The sequence below is a fragment of the Cheilinus undulatus genome, linkage group 3 (assembly GCF_018320785.1).
Source record: "Cheilinus undulatus linkage group 3, ASM1832078v1, whole genome shotgun sequence".
Taxonomy (NCBI): Eukaryota; Metazoa; Chordata; class Actinopteri; order Labriformes; family Labridae; genus Cheilinus; species Cheilinus undulatus.
Genome location: NC_054867.1, coordinates 27,365,018 through 27,383,499, shown reverse-complemented (window position 1 = coordinate 27,383,499; position 18,482 = coordinate 27,365,018). Strand labels below are relative to the sequence as shown.

The 18,482-nt window shown below is 39.2% G+C and overlaps 1 protein-coding gene across 5 annotated transcripts in view; it reads right to left on the bottom strand.

Moving 5' to 3' along the window:
• The window catches only part of LOC121506856 (inositol 1,4,5-trisphosphate receptor type 1), a 126,832-nt gene that overhangs the window by 70,134 nt on the left and 38,216 nt on the right, over positions 1–18,482 (bottom strand). For all 5 annotated transcript variants that reach the window (XM_041782817.1, XM_041782820.1, XM_041782818.1 and 2 more), the window contains exons 10-34: positions 17,482–17,577; positions 17,207–17,251; positions 16,153–16,307; positions 14,437–14,536; positions 14,084–14,244; positions 13,849–13,990; positions 13,560–13,718; positions 12,831–13,003; positions 9,020–9,139; positions 8,273–8,467; positions 7,803–8,054; positions 7,549–7,690; positions 7,284–7,437; positions 5,098–5,288; positions 4,861–4,993; positions 4,727–4,781; positions 4,478–4,643; positions 4,189–4,362; positions 4,009–4,083; positions 3,752–3,889; positions 3,541–3,666; positions 3,234–3,434; positions 2,888–3,139; positions 2,557–2,682; positions 2,339–2,467 (exon numbers count right to left, since the gene is read on the bottom strand). In XM_041782817.1, coding sequence (XP_041638751.1) covers positions 2,339–2,467; positions 2,557–2,682; positions 2,888–3,139; positions 3,234–3,434; positions 3,541–3,666; positions 3,752–3,889; positions 4,009–4,083; positions 4,189–4,362; positions 4,478–4,643; positions 4,727–4,781; positions 4,861–4,993; positions 5,098–5,288; positions 7,284–7,437; positions 7,549–7,690; positions 7,803–8,054; positions 8,273–8,467; positions 9,020–9,139; positions 12,831–13,003; positions 13,560–13,718; positions 13,849–13,990; positions 14,084–14,244; positions 14,437–14,536; positions 16,153–16,307; positions 17,207–17,251; positions 17,482–17,577 — 3,660 coding nt within the window. The remainder of the gene's footprint in view (positions 1–2,338; positions 2,468–2,556; positions 2,683–2,887; positions 3,140–3,233; positions 3,435–3,540; positions 3,667–3,751; positions 3,890–4,008; positions 4,084–4,188; positions 4,363–4,477; positions 4,644–4,726; positions 4,782–4,860; positions 4,994–5,097; positions 5,289–7,283; positions 7,438–7,548; positions 7,691–7,802; positions 8,055–8,272; positions 8,468–9,019; positions 9,140–12,830; positions 13,004–13,559; positions 13,719–13,848; positions 13,991–14,083; positions 14,245–14,436; positions 14,537–16,152; positions 16,308–17,206; positions 17,252–17,481; positions 17,578–18,482) is intronic.

Genomic DNA, 18,482 nt, shown 5'->3' with positions numbered 1-18,482 from the left:
CTGTAAAATAATGCTATCCTGTTTGTAAAAAGATGAAATGATAGTCCACACAATGTTTTTTCTCTTTGCTTGTTTGTACCAACTTAGCCAAAAGTTCTGATCATTTGGCGAGCTTACTGGACTCAAGGACTTAAAGATTAAATAATTAGATTTCTGGAAGCTACTTGTGTATCTATAAAGGAAATGTTGGATCGAAAAACAGGATTCCAACAACATGCACTAGTCTTTCACTGAACTATCTAATGAGCTCTACAGGATTATGACTAACATGATTACGATAAACACACAAAAGAGGAACCGGTAGTGATTAATCAAATGAAACAGTTCCCAGGAATTACACAAAGACACTGATTTCATCACTTCGGGATAAGCTCATGTAAAAACAGTGGAGGATAGCTTTAAGTCTACAGTTAATGTCAGGATTTTGTATGAGGAGACACACTATTTCACTTTTTAATAAGATGGCAAGACTTACACATACACTACTTTTACTTACATTCGTTCTGATGGCCACCTGGAGCACAACAAATACTGAATATTATTAGATTTTCACATGTAGATGTTAGGAGAGACATGAACGTCTATGGGGGATGTCAAAACTGAAAACATTTCTATATGTTGCCCTAGGTTCAGTTCTTTCTTTTTTTTTCTCCTTAGACATGATTCTTTTAATTCAACTTTTTACCTCCGCCAAGGAGGTTATGTGATCGGCAGGGTTTGTTAGTTTGTTAATTTGTTAGTTAGTTAGTTAGTTTGTCTGTTAGCAACATAACTCAAAAAGTCATGGATGGATTTTGATGAAATTTTCTGGAAATGTCAGAAATGGCATAAGGAAGAACTGATTAAGTTTTGGGAGTGATCTGGATCACTGTCTAGATCCAGGAATTTTTTTAACGGATTCTGTACTATCCATTTAAAAAATATAACAATTAAATTGGCCGATATATCAGATATCTGATTTTTTTTATTTTCTAATATCAACTTCTGCCCACAAAAACCCCTATTGGTCGAGCCCTACTTTAATGCTTTGTTTTTGTTCTCTTATATCTTTTGATGCTCTTGGTGTTATAAATGGCTTGTTTTTGGCTCTGTACAGCACCCTGAATTACTTTATATTTAAATGATGCTCTAATAAAGTAGCCCTGCATTGCCCATTTTTTGATGCCATGTGTTTTAAAATTATACAATCTTATTTGTTTTAATGTTTGATAGTACAAAAAAACACAAAAGCTTAAAAAAAAATTCAGTTTTTCTAACCAGAAGCTGCCACAAGAGAAAGACAGATTAGTGGTGATCTGTTTAAATAAACACCAACAGATTGGTTCAAATGGATTACGAGTAAAAACCAGTCATAGCTGAAGAGATACATTGATAAAGTTCAATGTTTCCATGGAATTGCTGTTCATCAAAATAAGATAATGCCCAATATTTTGAGCCCAGGATTTCTGTTACTGTTGTCATGGTATCAAAACAGGTTTCAATTTCCTTTGAGCTGCTTAAATGTCATACACTATATGGAAAAAAATATTTGGCCACACCTGTTTATTACTGAACTCAGGTGTTTCAATCAGACCTGTTGCCACAGGTGTATAAAATCAAGCAGCTATCCATTCAGTCTCCATGTGCAAACATTTGTGATACAAAACGGGTCGCTCTGAAGAGCTCAGTGACTCCAAGCATGACACTGTGATGGATGCCACCTTTGCAATAAGATGGTTCACGAAATTTCCTTACTGTTTGATATTCCACAGTCAACTGTAAGTGATATTATAAGAAAGTGGAAGCATTTAGGAACAACATCGGTTCACGACGCAAAAGACACAAGATCACAGAGTCAACAATTATAAGGCGCATGGTGTATAAAGGTTGCCAATGCTGTGCTGATGTCAGAGTTCTGAACTTCCACTGGCATTAATGTAAGTACAAAAACTGTGCAGCAGGAGGTTAAAAGAATGATTTTCAATAGCGGAGGCTGTTATAGCTGCAAAAGAGGAGCAACTCAATAAAGTACTTGTATTTGAATAGAATGCCATTACAGTCCCTGTTGGTGTAATGGTCAGGTGGCTGAATACTTTTGTCCATATAGTGTATCTATGCTTAAGTTGTGGCAACGTGAACATCCCTGTGTCACTGCTAATTTTTGGCGACATACTGAACACAGTTCAACATTCCCTCAGCTGCTGTTAAAAAAAAAAAAAAAAACTTTATAAGAATCACAGTCACCAGCTTGTCCTTGTCCTGTTAGAGAATATTTCCTTTTGGACAGGTATGGCTTAATTTCAAATCATTCCAGACTTTAAAGCCACTTAATATGTTTGTAAACTATGTGTTGACATACCTGCAGACTGGTGCTCTGATCAGAGAAAGGTGAGCTGAAGAAAGTCGTTACGATGCTCATGACTGTCTCCGTCACATATCGCTCAAGGATGGTGTCTGCATGCTTACGGTCGCTTGTGTTGTTACACACCTGTAAATGTCAAAATGGAAGAAAATGGCTTACAGTCAAAGACATGCCATTTACTACATAGAGTCTAAAATGCAGCCAGGACTTCTTACTCTACAAATGTCCACCAGGAAGTTCTCAAAGAGTTTCCACATGTGGTTGGAGGTGTAGATCTCCTTCATCTCCACCTCAGTGTCCACGTAACAGTGGTTAAGGAAGTTGATGTATGCAATCTTCACCTGAAAACTCACAGTGGACTGTATTTTAGCAAATTTATAATGTTTAAGCAAAATTTGATTTTTCACAAGTAAATGGAAACTGCGTCATCAAAATTAATTGTTGGTTCATATAAATTTGATCCTATATTTTTCTAAGCATGCAATTGGTGAACTGAAAATCAAGTCTCGTCATAAACATTTTATTTATATCTCATAACCATCTCACCTCAGGGATGCAGTCCTCATGGGTCACCACCCGCACAATGTCATCAAGTGGTAACAGTGAGTTACACTTGATCTCTGTGTAGACGTTCTTTCCCTCAGTGCAGACTGCCAGGAGCTCCACAAGATGAATGTGGTACATCAGAGGACTATTTTCATCCATTCTGTCTCGCTCTGACCGCATCATCTGCACCAGAGTCTGGAAGGAGGCGCGGTCATTATAGAAGACTAAAACATCCTCTCCAGCATTCACCAGCTGAAGGAAAAAAACAAGACAATAAACGTATATGGTTACTTTAGGCAATAATGAAATCTAGTTCAAAAGGGCAAAGGTGGAAGTGAGGCATAACCTCTGCCATGACGATGTCCTGACACTTCTTGATGAATTTATTCTCTGCTTTGACAATAGTCTGAAGAAACTTGAGGTACTGCACATTGCGGCCATGTGTTTCAATGCAGTGAACAAAGTGCTGAACCACACGCTCGTTGATCTCACTGCAGAGCTGGAAGTTGTTCATGAAGATGTGCTGCATGGTGACGGCCTCTAAAATCTAAAACAAAAAAAGATAGAGATCAGGACCAGAACAGATTCACAGTGCCAGAATCAGTGATTATTTTGCAATTTGAGTGGCACATTATGTTGGGAGGATGGTTTACCCCTGGGTTTAGGAACAGATTGATGTGTTTGTGCAGCAGCGCCTGGTTCTGCTGGTTTCCTGCACAGAAGTTCTGCAGAAACTGGTGAGCCAGCTTCATTATATCCTGCATGCGCAAATCCTCTCCCTAAAGCGCAAACATTACTACAATGAGGAGTATCTCACTTTTGCAAACAAAATTCTGACATAAAGCACTGAATCATTGTTAATACCTTCTCATAGGGGATCTGTAAGAGCTCGAGGACTACAGCATGAGCTCCCATGTTTCTCAGCAGCCTCTGCTGCTGTTTCTTGCTCTTTCTGCCTGACAGACCTTCCTGGACACACAGCCTGCTGAGCCGCAGCAGAATCTGATGAAAGGAAAAGAAAGAGATTTTAGCGGCTGAGTTGTGTGGAAAAATTCTAAGAAGAAAAACCCTTGCAAGAAAAAGCAGATCCAGCTTGTTAATCACATTAACAAGATACTTACCTCTTTTACCACCCTGTAGTTGTAGCTGCTGGTGCTTTCTGCTTTTTTTGGTTTGTCTGTGCCCCCTGAATCCCCCTGCAGTGTGCAAATGAACCAAAAATAAAACACTCTTACTGTAGTTAAGATATTAATAGCAGCTGGCTCAGTGTGTGTTTTCTTTTGATGTTCAGTATAGTAAACCTTTTTATGTTCTGGTTCAGCAGAGAGCCCTTCTCCTGCATCGATGGCCCCGTCTGGCCCCTGCCGCTTGTACACCCACAGCTCAGACTTCTCCACAATAGAGCGCAGCTGGTCCAGGTCAGACTTTATCTGCTTGTAATTCTCTACATCCTGACTGGTGACCAGCAGCTGGACCTGTAAACACATACAAGTGAAATCTATTGAAACAGTAGAAGTATGCATAAAAAATCACATTAAATCAAATTAATTTAAAATAGTTTAAGTGTGAGGGTTTTTTTTTTCAGGAGACCTGTTTGAACGCCTGTAAGACCTCCTGTCTCTGGCTGAAGTGCCTGAAAAGCAGATGCAGGGCTCTGGACACCAGAGGTGGATAGTCATGCATAGTTAAGTGGAGAAGAACCCTCAAAAAAGTACGGCCTCCATGGTCATCCAGGTCCAGAGGGGTGTTTTCTTCACTAGACACACAGAGGAACTCACACTTAAATGGAAGCACACATCCTCTCTTTTGGGACTCTAACTTCACTTATGCTGGGATTACCTTCCTCCAAATATTCCCTCTGCTTGCTCCTCTATGTGCTCAAAATCCAAAGCCCCTGGAATAAAAACAAAAACAGTACAACAACAAAACTCAGTTACACTGGCCAAACATTTGCAGCTGTTTATGGGCCTGACCTGGCATATTGTTCGGTCCTTCAACTGCTCCAGTCACAGATAAATCTGTCTGTGAATTACTCTCATCAAACTCCCTCTTAAATATAGACAGCAGACAGGAGATCCTGTAGTCCAAGCGCACATTTAGGATGAACTGCAGGGGAAAAGTCCACACAAAACATGACTTATGAGATAAAGAGGCAAACTGTTTAGGCACGTTCATGCATTAAGGTGTATGGCGTATTTCTTGTCTTTCACCTGCAGGATTTCAATAATCTTGAGCTTGGTGTCCATCACCAGTATGTCCTGTTTCTCAGGTTCTGTCTGGGTCTTGGCTATTTCTCCATTTGAGCTGTTGTTTAAACTTGTGGCAAGGAAGCCCCCTCCTCTCAGGACCACTTGTGACATCAGCTCTCCTACTCCATGAATGGACCTCATCACGTTACTGCCTAGAGACGAACAAATAAATGCTAAAATCAGCTCATGTCCATGATGGATTTGCTTTTTCAATTATCACACAATGACCCTATCTTCATCTCCATACTCACAGACTTTGAGTTACATTCCCAGTAAGTGTGTGAGAGTTTAGTGCTGTCCCTCTGTCGAAGCATGAGTGTTTGAGAGCTTTGATGCAGACTTTATAATGCAAGTTATGTTCTTCATACAAGTTGGCAGTTCTGCAGACCTTTCAGTTGGACTGAACATGAATTCACATGTTGGAAAATTAAAGTAGTACTAAATAAAATTATTCAACCACCCAAAATGTCTCAAACAAACATAACAAAAGAAACTACAAATAAGTAGAGTTCCCATGCTTTACAAAATATTTCCAAATTAATAATGGCTTGTGTCCACAAACACTTTTTTTGAAGGCAGAATTGAGAAGGGTCTGGCAGGAGACAGTACATTTCTGATGGCCACTCTCACAGGCCGTTCATATGAACACCATATATGTCAGAAAGGGAACGCAGTGATTTGCCAGATTTATTTTGGGCTTTTTTTGCCTTTATTGATAGAGAAGGACAGTAGATAGAATTGGAAACAGTGATGCCCGTGTACATAGGGCACGCCTTAAACCACTAGGCCATCTGCGCCCCCAGACTTAAGATGAAAAAATAATTCAACTTTGTTCATAAACAAAGTCTGGCAGTTATATTGATGAAATAACCACATTGCAAACATTAAAGAATAAGAAACATTACATAAATAAAATAAAGGTCAGAGGTCTAATGGGGGACTAAAATATGCATAGGTCTGTTTAAGAAGTAGTAACACGAACAGCGGCTCGCTTTAGCGTCGTTAGCTTTAGCTGAAGCTCACGTTGCTAGTTGCGTAATTAACTTTACTACATACACCAGCTGCTTTGTGAGCTTAGCTTTAGCTACTTGGCTTTGTTAGCTACATAAGATAGAGTAAAATAAGATAAGATATTCCTTTATTAGTCCCACGAGGGAAATTCCAAAAATGTTCAGCAGCAAAAGTGGCGTAAACAAAGCAAGTCATTAGAGATGATGAGTAAACACAACAGAAATAGAGCACAAAAAGTTCCACTACATAAATCTAAATTAGCTTTAGCAATTTAAGCTTTAGCAAACTTAGCTGTAGCTAACTTAGCTATGCAGGCAACAGTTTACAGAGCTGCTTTGTGAGCTCAGCTTTGGCTATCTTGGCTATGTACCCACGTTAGCTATATAGCGTCGTTATCTAGGTAGCTTACGCAGCTAACGGAGCTATAAGTTACACTAGCTGTGTAGGAGTGTTTTCATGCAGGACAAGCTCTTTCCTGGGGGTCAGGTTTTTAACTTTTAACTTGGTGTCCTTACTAAAGTTAAGCTCAATGGTATGTCTTTTTTCCCAGCCTTTTCACTCCTGGTAATACGCCCAGGGATCACCTGCGATTTTCAGGCCCATGGGGCATTCACAGCATGACCAGGGGCTTGTGGCAACCTGACTACCTGCCAGGATGATACCCTAGGCCATCCCTGCTTGCAAAATCCTACCCTTACTCCACCCCTAAAGGAGTGGGCTTTCTTATTTCTTAAACAGACTATTTTCCTATGCCCCTGGTAATATGCAAGGACATCCAGAGCATGACCAGTGCCTTTCCGCCTTCCTGCCTTATGGTACCTTGAGGCTGCTTACTGGCCATATCCATGCCTTACTTCAGCCTCAATTTTAGGACCAAACATGCTTAAAAGTTCTGCACAGTACTGTATATACATTGATGAAATATAATCGCACACTGAAAGAGAGCTTTTGTAAATTATTTAATCGTTACTCTGAGCCAAAGATTAATAAGATGACAACGTGGACCGATTCAATTTTTCATCCAATCTAAAGCCTTCATGCACACTTGCATTTTACATCTGACATTATTAAAGTCCATAAGGTTGTAGTGCTCAGGCTTTTGGGTAGACATTGGGACTGGGATGTTGTGCTCATACCTTTACTCTCGTCCTCTTTGATCAGCTTGTTGAACGGGAAAATGTTGCTCACATGGACACAGTCCAGAATCGCCAGCAGGATTTTTGTGAGTCTAAGCAGGTCACTGAAGTTGTAGAAGCCAAAATAAATCAAGTTCCTGGCAAGATTCACCACCTAAACATGGAAAAAAGAGAAAGTATAAGACATCATACCTAGACATTTTTGCCTTCAAATATGACAACCATGACATAAGTTTAGTTCATGTAAAGAATATGCTGAACTTACCTCAAAGGTGAGCTTGTTCTTCTCTTTATCTGCAAAGGGGAAGCTCTGACACACCACATCTCTCAGGTAGTTCTCTACAAACTCCATGGTCTGAGAGAAACGCTCCTTTATGTCATCTTTGGATGTTCCATCGTTGTCATAACTGATCCGACCATGAACAGGACAAATTCAATTACAACAGAAATAAAAAGTGCTCACTGCATTTGAGAAGTGATCAAAACTGAACAGTCCATGATGGTCATCCTTTTACTCACTCATCAATGGCAATCTCTGAGGGGATCTCGGACCAGAGACGGGCATATTTGACTGGTGTGACCTGCTCCTGAGGGTCCCTGTCCACATGCATGTGCAGCATCATGCGGCAGAAGGAGGCACGCAGGTCGTACGGCAAGTCTTCATCTGACATGCAGCGTAAGATCAGGTCAACATCCAGCTGGCCCGAGATCTTATTGATGGCCAGGTACTGACGGTCCAAACACATCCTGGCAAACAGATTCAGCTGGTACCTGAAGACAGAAACACAAAAAACAACAGTCAGCATAATATTTCAAACATCTCCTTATCTTCTATCCATTTATTTCATGTTGGCTGAGTAACAAAGATATTCTACTCAATAATCATCTCTACATTAATACTCTTTCTTACCTTAGCATAAAGTAGTATGGAGAGTTATTTTTATTTCAAAACCCATAAATACACTTGGCACATTAAGTCAACTACTTACCTATAATAACTGATCACTTCCTGATCCTCCTTCTGGCCTTCTTTAGCATCCTGGGCCAGCTCCTTGATGCTTTTACTCCGGATCTCTTTATTGCTGTCTTTCCAGAACAACCACACCTCTTCCTCATCTTCCTCTGACTCCACAGAGTTCTCCCCAAGTGGTGCTCCCTCGATCTCAAATCTTGAAAGCACGAGTCTGCAGACAGAAAGGATTTTTCTTACTCTAACAGCTAATCCAGTTGAATAGATATTGAAGAATCTGTCTCTATTGCAGTTTATTCCATTGCAGTAATCTTATTCATAATGTCTTCAAACATCTTTATTCTTAGGCAAGAATAAGCAAAATTCAATGAATTAAATATCCACTAAACATGAGAGAAAGTAAGCCATTAAGATAACTTAGTTGACTTTTTAAAGTACACGAGGTGAAACTTTCCATCAACCAGTTTTTAATCCCTCAATGATGACCTACTCATCCCTTTACACCCTCCTAAAAACGCTTTTTGCCTTATTTGCAGAGGACAGGAAAGTGGATAGTATAGGTAATCAGGGAGAGAGAGTCAGAAATTAAATACAGAAAAGAGGCCACGGGTTGAAACAGGGCCGCCCACTATAAATTCTAAGCACCATATATGGGTCACGACCTAACCGCTAGGCCATGTTTTTATTTGAGCATTGCCTCATTTTGTCCAGACATTTTCAATGACATGGTTTATTGGGGAGGAGACATGTAGAGATCTTGACTCACTTAGTTTCTATGAGGATGTCTGCGTTGGCTGGATCCAGCACTGCGTTACAGATGAGCTCCTGAGTCACAGGGATAGATTTATTCATTGACACACACAAGTCTGACAGGTAATCCAGGAACCTGAAAACAAACACATTAAGGAGGCAAAATATTAATCAAACCCAGGAATTTAAGCAACAGATAAACTCTCTTAAGCAGGAGTGTCCAAAGTGTGGCCCAAAGGTCAACTGGAGCCTGTGGTCTATTTTTAATTGGCCTGCAGCAAATTCTGAAAATACAGTACTTCTTACTTTTGACACTGGGCAGTGCTGCTGTGTCAATTCTGTAAACAAACATTTTGACAAGAAAATTTCAATAATGTGATTTTTGTTGTTGAAAAAAGGATTATAGCATCAAATAGCAGCATAATTCTCTCCTAGCTGCTTGCTATCTGTTTGGGGTGGAGGAAAAATTGATACAGCATAGTATCCCAATATTTTTTCTGGTTATATATCATATCGTCTTGTCCACCAATTATTGATTTTTTCAAATTAATTGCTAATATTAACTGAAGTCTACGATAATGGAAAGTCGGCAGAGGTGATGGTCATAAAACAGGAGAAAGTTAGTACAACCAATTTGGCAGCACCAGGGTAAGGACATTAAGGACTGCAAGCAAGGCACAAATTAGACAGACATGACACATGAGGTTTGCAAGAAGGGCTACATAAAGATAAAATACTGCAGAAATATGACAAACATGAGGGCAAGACTAATGCTACATCAGCTAAACAGTAGAAAAAATGGTATAGATCGCAATTAGGGCTGTCAATGTGTTAATATCGCGCTAACTCAAATTACTTTTAACGCCGCTAATTTTTTGTCGCACAATTAACACATGCACGTTCTGTGTGACCCTTACCCATCCTGTAGTTTGCCAGATCAGGAAGCGGCGCCATCTTGATGCAATGCAAGTGAGCAAAAATGGATAAAGGACAGAGACTTTTGAATGGCAGGTTCAGCTTTCAGATCATGCCAGATGAGGCTGAAGTTAGGACTTAGAGTCGACTTAGAGTAGACATAGAGTCTTAAATAGCGCATACCACTCACTGGCCGAGCACACTGCTAACGCAGAGAGGCTCCCTTAGCCATGCTGGATTGTTTACAATGGAGATGCTCAGACAAACTCTGTAAGCAGGGATGGACTCGCTATCTAGCATCGGGCATTTCCCGGTGGGTCGACACGCTTTTGGGCCAGTATGAATTATTCATTTATTTATTTCCGTTATACACCGGCTCCATCGCGGTGCTGACCCTTTATATTGACTGTTGACTGGTCCGATCACGTCTCCTAAAGGTCTGTTTACCCCCTCTCCCATCCCGACTCTGCTCCTGCTTGAAAGTGAAAGCATTCGGGGAAAACTAATCTTACGTGCTAAAACGATCGACTGGGACTGTAAATAAATGCTAAATTTAAAAAAATAGTCAATCAAGATGCTGTCAAAGCCTCTGCAGTCCCTATAAGAGACAGTCTGACACGGGTGATACAGCTACATCATGAGCAGGAGGAGGGGACAGAGCAGGAGAGGCTGGTGTGTGACAGGTGAGCAAAGGTTTTAAAGGTGAGCCTGAGAGAGAAGAAGCTCTATAGAGTATCACAATATAAGCTAAAAGCATTATTAGACTGTGGGCCCCCTGTATTTTTTGAAGAAAAAAAAAAACGATTGAGATTAAATCTGTAGCTCTTCTATGATCTGAAGAATGAAAAGATGGTTAAGTCCTCTTACTACACCTTTAATGTACTCCATTGAGACTTCTTTTATTTTGTGTGCCCATGAGTTTTGAAAAGCAGCTTCAAATTTGTGTTTATTTACATCATTCCAGTAAATCTACTAGACTGATGACAGTAATTTCTTACTGTCAGCATTTCATGTACATTTGAGTATATTTTGATTTGAAAATGAAAAGATGATAAATAATAGCAGACATTTTCTGAAGTAATTATTTGCTTTTTCTCTTGAGTAGGGCAGATGTGTCCACCTCGCTCACCTCTGACCACATCAGAACAGTGAAACACCATTAGATGTGTCTGTGTCTGTGTCTTACTGCTGAGCTCTCAGCGGAGACTTGACTTCTGCTAGAAAGTCATTCTCTAACCGCATTTAGTCTCTCTTTTTGTATCATCATGTTGTGAGTCCTCTTGGTGTAAAGGGATGTTTCTGTGAGCCTTTATTTCCCCCATGTGAGGCTGAAATTCTCTGCCTTAAGTGTGAAGGATCAGGAATGATGTTGAAGTGATTTAAACTTCACTGACTGTGTTCTTTATGTCCATGTGTGATTATTAGATCTGTTGTTCTGTGTTCAGCTGCTGAGAACAGAAAAGTAAACTTCTAGAAGTCTAAAGTTGGACACTACATTGTGATATTATTCAGTGATGTCATGTTAAGGTCAGTATCTCCATCTGTTGTCCTTGTTGGGCTTGAGTTTACCATGTTATGCTCTCTCTGAGCTTAGTCTAGAGAATTTTTGGGATTTTATCTGTTGTTGTTTGGGTTGTTGACATGAACAAACATTTACATAAAGAAAGCATTTTTGTCCACTTGTGTTGATAAGGGCATTGAAATTTTGAGAAATAGTCCTGTATGGTACATTTAGAACTGATAAAAAAGTGTGATTAATTTGGAATTAATCTCAAGTTCACTATGAAATTTATGAGATTAATCACGATTAAAATTTTTAATCTATTGACAGCCCTAATCACATTATATCACAATATATGGTATCGTATTACTCAATGTATTGCAAAATGTTTAAAATCCTAATAATATCGAATCGTGACCCAAGTATCGTGACAATATCGTATCATGGGGCCACTAGTGATTCCCACCCCTACTGTCTGCTTCATCTCAAGGTCCGATTTACAAAGCATATTGCACTCATCATTTTCAAGCACCAAAACTCCTATAAGTCTGACAGCTTTGTGCAGTTTGCTCTTGTTTTGTTTCTGAATGTGGAGATTAACCGTCTGGTCTCATCTCTCCTTCTGCTGCGGAGCATATTCCCAATCTGATCAAGGACCTGTCCACTGGGAATCAAAGACAGCCAGGGCCCCCCTAAAGTCTTCTTGGTAACCCCAAAATCCTTAACGACTGCCTTGCCATGCCATTAATGGAAACTCAGATGTAGACTGTTTTTGCTCATCCCTGGTCCTTCTCTCTGAGTTCCTGTATTCATTTTTCTTTATTTTGGGGTCTTCATTTTTTTCTGAATTTTTCATTTTGCTGGGTTTTTATGATGTCTTTCTAAGTTGACACATTCTTGGGTTTTATAATGTATCTTCTGGGTTATTATGATGTTGGGGTTTATTTTTGGCTGAATTTTTCATGGGCTTTTCTGTTGTTTGGGTTTTGTATTTCTTCTTGTGTCCTTGTGCTTGTAATACTTTGTCTTAATTGTGACTCTGCTTATTTTCAAAGCATTTTCCAAACCTCTGTTTTACAGCTGATCTACAAATAAAATTATTATTATTAAATAGTTTTCATTCTCCATTTTGTTTGTTTAATGTTGCTTCTGTGTTGTGACATGTTTGTCATAATTAATGTTACAGTCTTTCTTGCTGCAAAACAAATCTAAAATTAGTGCAGTAATTGTGGATGTTAATTAATCACAATTAACTGGATTAATCTTAATAGCCCTATACCAGATACTTTTTAATCAGGATATTCATTTTACATGAAGGACACAAAAGATACTATTTCAACAAATCATCTTGTAAATATTTCCATTTTTGAATGTAACCCAGATTAACACAGACAGACGGAGTGACACAAACCTGGGCTCACGGTTCTTGCGAACCAGACTAACAAACGTATCGATCTCAGCAGCAGTGATGTGCTTCTCCAGCAGCTTGCGGTTGTTGTGGAGCAGAGCTGTGATTGTGTCCTCAGCCAGGACATCGTAGCCGATCTGCTTCTGCATGAAGCGAAACTGTTTGGCGATGTACTCCTATGGTGCAGGCAGATAAACAGTCTGAGAATACACACACCATGACAGATGTCTTGTTATCCTATTTTATCTTAATCTTTAACCTCATTATGACTTTATCTGTTGGTTAAATCGACGGACACAGGCCATTAAGGCTCTTTTTCATCTTTGTACAGAAAACAGCACGTTCATAAGGACCAGACTGACTCCTTGTTTAACCCAATGACATTAACCATTTACCAATTACTCTGGAACAAGTTTAAAAGAGGTTGGCTCCACTTAGAAATGTTATTTTCTACATTGACAACCATTGTTACAGGATGAACTTGTTTCAGCTATCACATTAGCAGGAAATTTGATAAAGAACAAGTGACCCTTGAGAAATGCTTTGGGCATTTGGTTACAATTTGTAGGTTCTGGGCATTCCTTGTCCTGATAATGACATTAGAGCAGCCAAAAAGCAAGGGTCTATTTAACAGATTAACAGACATAATCAGTGTAATCTGGAATGCACCTTAACTTGAGTATTTCTTCCACCCAGTGTAAATGCTCATGAAGCACGCCAGATAAACTGCACCTGATTCTTGCGGTAGTCCTGCTGAGAGTGACGCAAAACGCGGTAACACAGGCGGCAAATGTGCCTAAAGGGGGCGTGGCGCTGGTCGGCCAGCTCCTCCAGCCGAAGCATTGGTCCATCTCCGCTGTCTGTGAATGGAGCTTGCAGCAGCTTGAAGATCTAAATTCAGGGAAGAGGATGTAATACATAAAATGTAGTCAAATTAAAGCTCCTGTTAGCAACTTTTGGACATGAGTTGTATCCATGCAATAGAATAAGTAAGCTATAGAGTCACTGTACCAAAATGTACCTGTTTGAGAATATTCTGTTCCCTCATCAGTTTCTGTCGCTCCCTGTTGGGTTTGTTGACCATGATCTCCAGAACATCCTGCCCATTGTTTGGAATATCCACCACAAAGAACACAAGATCCTCCAGGAGCTTAGTGACCGCTCTGATTGTACATTTAAAAGAAAAGGGCAAAAAATAATAACTACCTCTTAACCTGTCACAATATTACACCCGTGCATCATCATGCATTTCATACCTTCTCTCATTCTGTGTGATGGTGCCTTTTTCCAACTTTCCAGCAATGGAGGCCAGCACTTTACTGGCATCATTCGCAAAGTCAAGATCTCTCACTTCAGCTGGAGAGACGGGGACGATGGCAAATGCTTCTTTGTCTTCTTTCATCGCTGAGGTGCCAATCTTAAAATTAGCAAGAAATAACAACTTAGTCACCACTGAAGCAATGTAAGAATTATTTGAGGATTTCTGGCTTATAAGGGAAGGATCTGAGACAAGAGTGACCCATTTCAACAACATTTTTTTTCATTTTTTAAAGTCTAGATGTGGCAAGAGCTTGCTAATGATATGCTGTTACATAAAAATGCCACTCACACGCAGCATGACAGGTTTTTCCTCCTCTTTGTCGATTGGTTGGTTTGTACTGTGAACCCATGTGTTTGTGCAGAGGTGTCTGAGGCGCACATAAGAGTTTCTGGAACATAAATTAACATTTTTTCATGAATAAATGCTATCTATGACCTGGAAAGGAATCATTTGAAACAACAGAAAGAAAACTAGAACTGCAAGAAGCACTGGATGGACCCCGAATGTCTTTATTAGACACAGAAGTGTTTAACAGCTATGACAGGTGACTAAACAGAGAATGTCACATTTACTGACTGAAACACATCATGAAGGGCTTATTGTGTCATTCTTATCACAGGTGCAATAGAAAAGATGCATTGTTCAGCGGGGAATTCTTATCAACCAAGTTAAGTCTTTGGCAGTTTAGATCTAGTGTGTTTGAGTAACTGACACCTCCTGGCCACGGCCTATGAGTTTATTACACATACTTGAGAGATTTTCTTTATTTCATGCCTCTTGTAACCTCACAGTGAATTAAATACTGATTAGGTGAACCACACAGAAATAGTTAATCCAAGTAGGAGCCCTAGAACAAGGCAAAAAAAACATTATTAGACACCTAAGACATCTAGAGCTACCAGAGATCTTCCCGTTACATTTTGCTTGTGAGCTGAAAAACACTGTTTTTAGAAAGCTTTTTATATATACAGTATGTTTATGTATAAATGGGTTACATTGGTCACTGACATGGCACCAGAATTTTTAACTCCATTACAATTCTAGTAGAATTAAATTATATCAATAACTGTTTTGACATCCAATATTGGGTATTCCTTCAAGTGAATTACCATACTGACTAAAGTCTGCATAGTGAAGATCTAAATTTTGATCTGAAACCAAAATTGGATCTGGCTCTAAATTCCAACATTATTCAACATGTTTATTTTAGATAGTGCATACTTTTTTCTCTTTTGGTAAGAAAACTACCCACATAAACCATAATGGATGAGTTCCTCAGTAGAGCTAGATTAATTTATCACCCTTATTCCAGTTTATATTCTGTCAAGATTTTCAGGACTGTTAATGCTAAGTATGCAAACAATGTTTGAGAGAAAGACATGTTTAACACAAGTGAGATATGTTGACATTTTAGTGATGGTTTGTGTTTCCCATCTCACCCTCCCTCAGCTGGCCTGCAGATCACCTCAAAAATCACATCTGTTTTTAATAAGCAAGAAACACAGCTACTTTGGCTGCAAGCTGCAGCAGGTTTACACAAACACATCACAACATGTAGATTTACAACAACTTCCGCCTGTACAAATTCTGAGGAAGAAAAATATTGAGTCAAAAACAAACAACAATTTTGTTTGTTACAGGTGAAGTTGAAATCTTTCTTCACAAATTATTTCCATGCCAATGACATCGTCTATTTGCTGCCAGTTAATCAGGGTATAAATCTTTTTCTTATCTGGGCAACCACACAAGCAACCACCAATATAAGCTGCATATTCATTATCAGAAGTAACAGATGGGCACATGCTATTACACGTACACACTCTTCCCCAGGTTGATTGATTTATAACCATTCATAAGATGACTTCATATCCAGAGGAATTCCCCGAGCTGTGATGTCTCTAACGTTTGGTTTTCACTGGAAAGAGTGACGAACAGAGATGAAGACGTGCTTCTCTCTGTTCCACATCTAAAAAAAAACTTCCCCAACACTTCAACATTTCCTACCTGGGTACCAGCGAGTCTCCGCCCCGTAAAGTAGTGGGATCGAGTTCAAATATAGAAGAGATGTCGTTACCATCCGGCACCGACACGAGCGTGTACATGACTTTGTCCTGGACATTTCTCAAACGAGCCCGTAAAGCCTCCTGCTCTGAATCCAGCTGTGGGGGAAAGGTGTAGAAAATAAATATGCATAAAAAAAATTTAAAAAATGTTTTAAAACACCACTTTGATTCACATTTCCAACATGTGACTGCCATGGTTGTATTAGGATCAATAAAGGTCAGTGAAGAGGTGAATGGTTACCATGCATAGATTTTTAAGAAACTGACTCAAGATAGTAAAATTGGAAAGCAGGAGAAACTGTAATCACTGTTCAAAGTCCATTTTCCTCAAAAGGCCATAACATGGACAATTATTTTAAAGTTGCATACATCTATGATGAACAGCATCTAGCTATTCATCAAATATTTACCTGAGAAGACTTAAGGAAAAACTCTCAATTGATAAGACAAGGAAAATTTAAGTAAAACTATTAATTTATTCTTGTAAGTCCTCAGGTGTAATAAAAACAGTTATCCCTTTATAACAGTGGATATTTGTTAAACTTCTTCCATACAGCCCCTCTGTGCATTTTCAGCTTATTCCTATTTCAGCTTTGGAAGCAAGGCAGTGAAGTGAGGAGTAGACTGTGATTTGGCTCACTTCCTGGTCTGCAGATGTGAACAGCATCATGTTTACAGCAGTCTCAATGAACTGCAGCAAAATGCTAAGGCGGCAGCACAGAAAGACGGATTTAAAGTGAAAGTCTGCCATCTGCTGGTTAGTAAACCTTAACACCATCTTCGTCTGCAGAATATCATCCCTCCATCAAGTGCTGAAAATAGTCCCTACTGTTACGAAAGCCAGTCAGAAACAGGAATTTCTAAGTGCCATACTATCACCCCAACAAGTACTGTTGTGTAAACCAGTTAAAACTAAATGGCAATTTTATTAGAGGTTGCTGACATATAAATGTAATCCACTATAAAACACAAGACGAGTATCTTGGCTCACTTACTGAGGAGCGGGACTCCAAGCACTCCTCTTCATACTCTGGATTCACCTGCAGTTTAACAACACAATGCACCACCGTCAATATTTAATAAATTTAACTTAAACTTCCTTTTTTCCTAAACTCAGGCTTTAATCAGTTGATTGTAATGAGAAATGGGAATACCAAAAAGTTTTACAAGGGACAAAATATTTAAGAGATCAATCTAGTTTTTCATGTACAGTAATAATTTTAGCAGAAACAATAGCAGACAAAATCAGCAGAGTCGGTTGTGCACTAACCTCTGCAGCTAGGTAGTGACCTGTGGCCAGGTGTTTGAACCTGAACAGACTGTTCCAATAGCCGGCCCCCCCTCGACATGGATCATGCTGCACAACCTGATACCAAAGCAGACAGCAAGATATCACACAGCAGAGAATAGGTTTAATTACAGAGGTGCTCTGACTTCAGGTATCTGACATGATGCAAATAAATTCATTGAAATACACTCGTAGGGCACAAAAAGCAGAGAAGTCCAGTAAAAATGTATGAATGGATCACTACTGCATTTTAACTACATACATGCATAAATCAGCAAAAATAGGGATGCACAGTATTATTGATATAATATTGGTATTAGCAAATAACAGCAAAAAAGTGGGTATCAACAGATGTAAAAATTGCCAACAATATCAACAGCTGATACATCGGCTGTATATATCAGCCTACATCAGTAGTAAATATCTGCTGTGTAAACAGAAAAGTCTGTTTGTTTTAGGCAGGACCAAAACTGTTTGTATAAGGATTGTTTTCAGGACTGAAGCTTTAGGTCTGAACTACATTCATGTATCAGCATCAATATCAGTATCAGCCATCAAGGCCGCGCATAAAGGGGGGATACGGCTTTCTGGGGCCGAGCAAAATTAGGGATCCATGTAAAGGAAAAGTCATGGTCCATTGCAAAGTCAAGCTAATTTTTTTTTTTTTTTTACCTAAAAAAACAAACATTTTTATCAAAGCATAAAATATTTGTATTTACTTATGACCTAGTTTATAGCCTTCTTGAAAATGTAAACCCTTTTTCTTAAAACAGAATTTAAATGGGCTAAAATGGCAAAAATTTGTGGAAAAGGTGATAAATGGGATTTTAAATGTAGCAGAAAAGGGTTGATAGTGGCAAGAATTTGTTTGAAGATGCAAAAACTGGTTATCAGAGGCAAAAAATTGGCAGAAACTGGCTAAAAAAAAATTCATAAACAACATTTGCAATAATGGGTTTAATGTTGCAATCATAGGCATGACA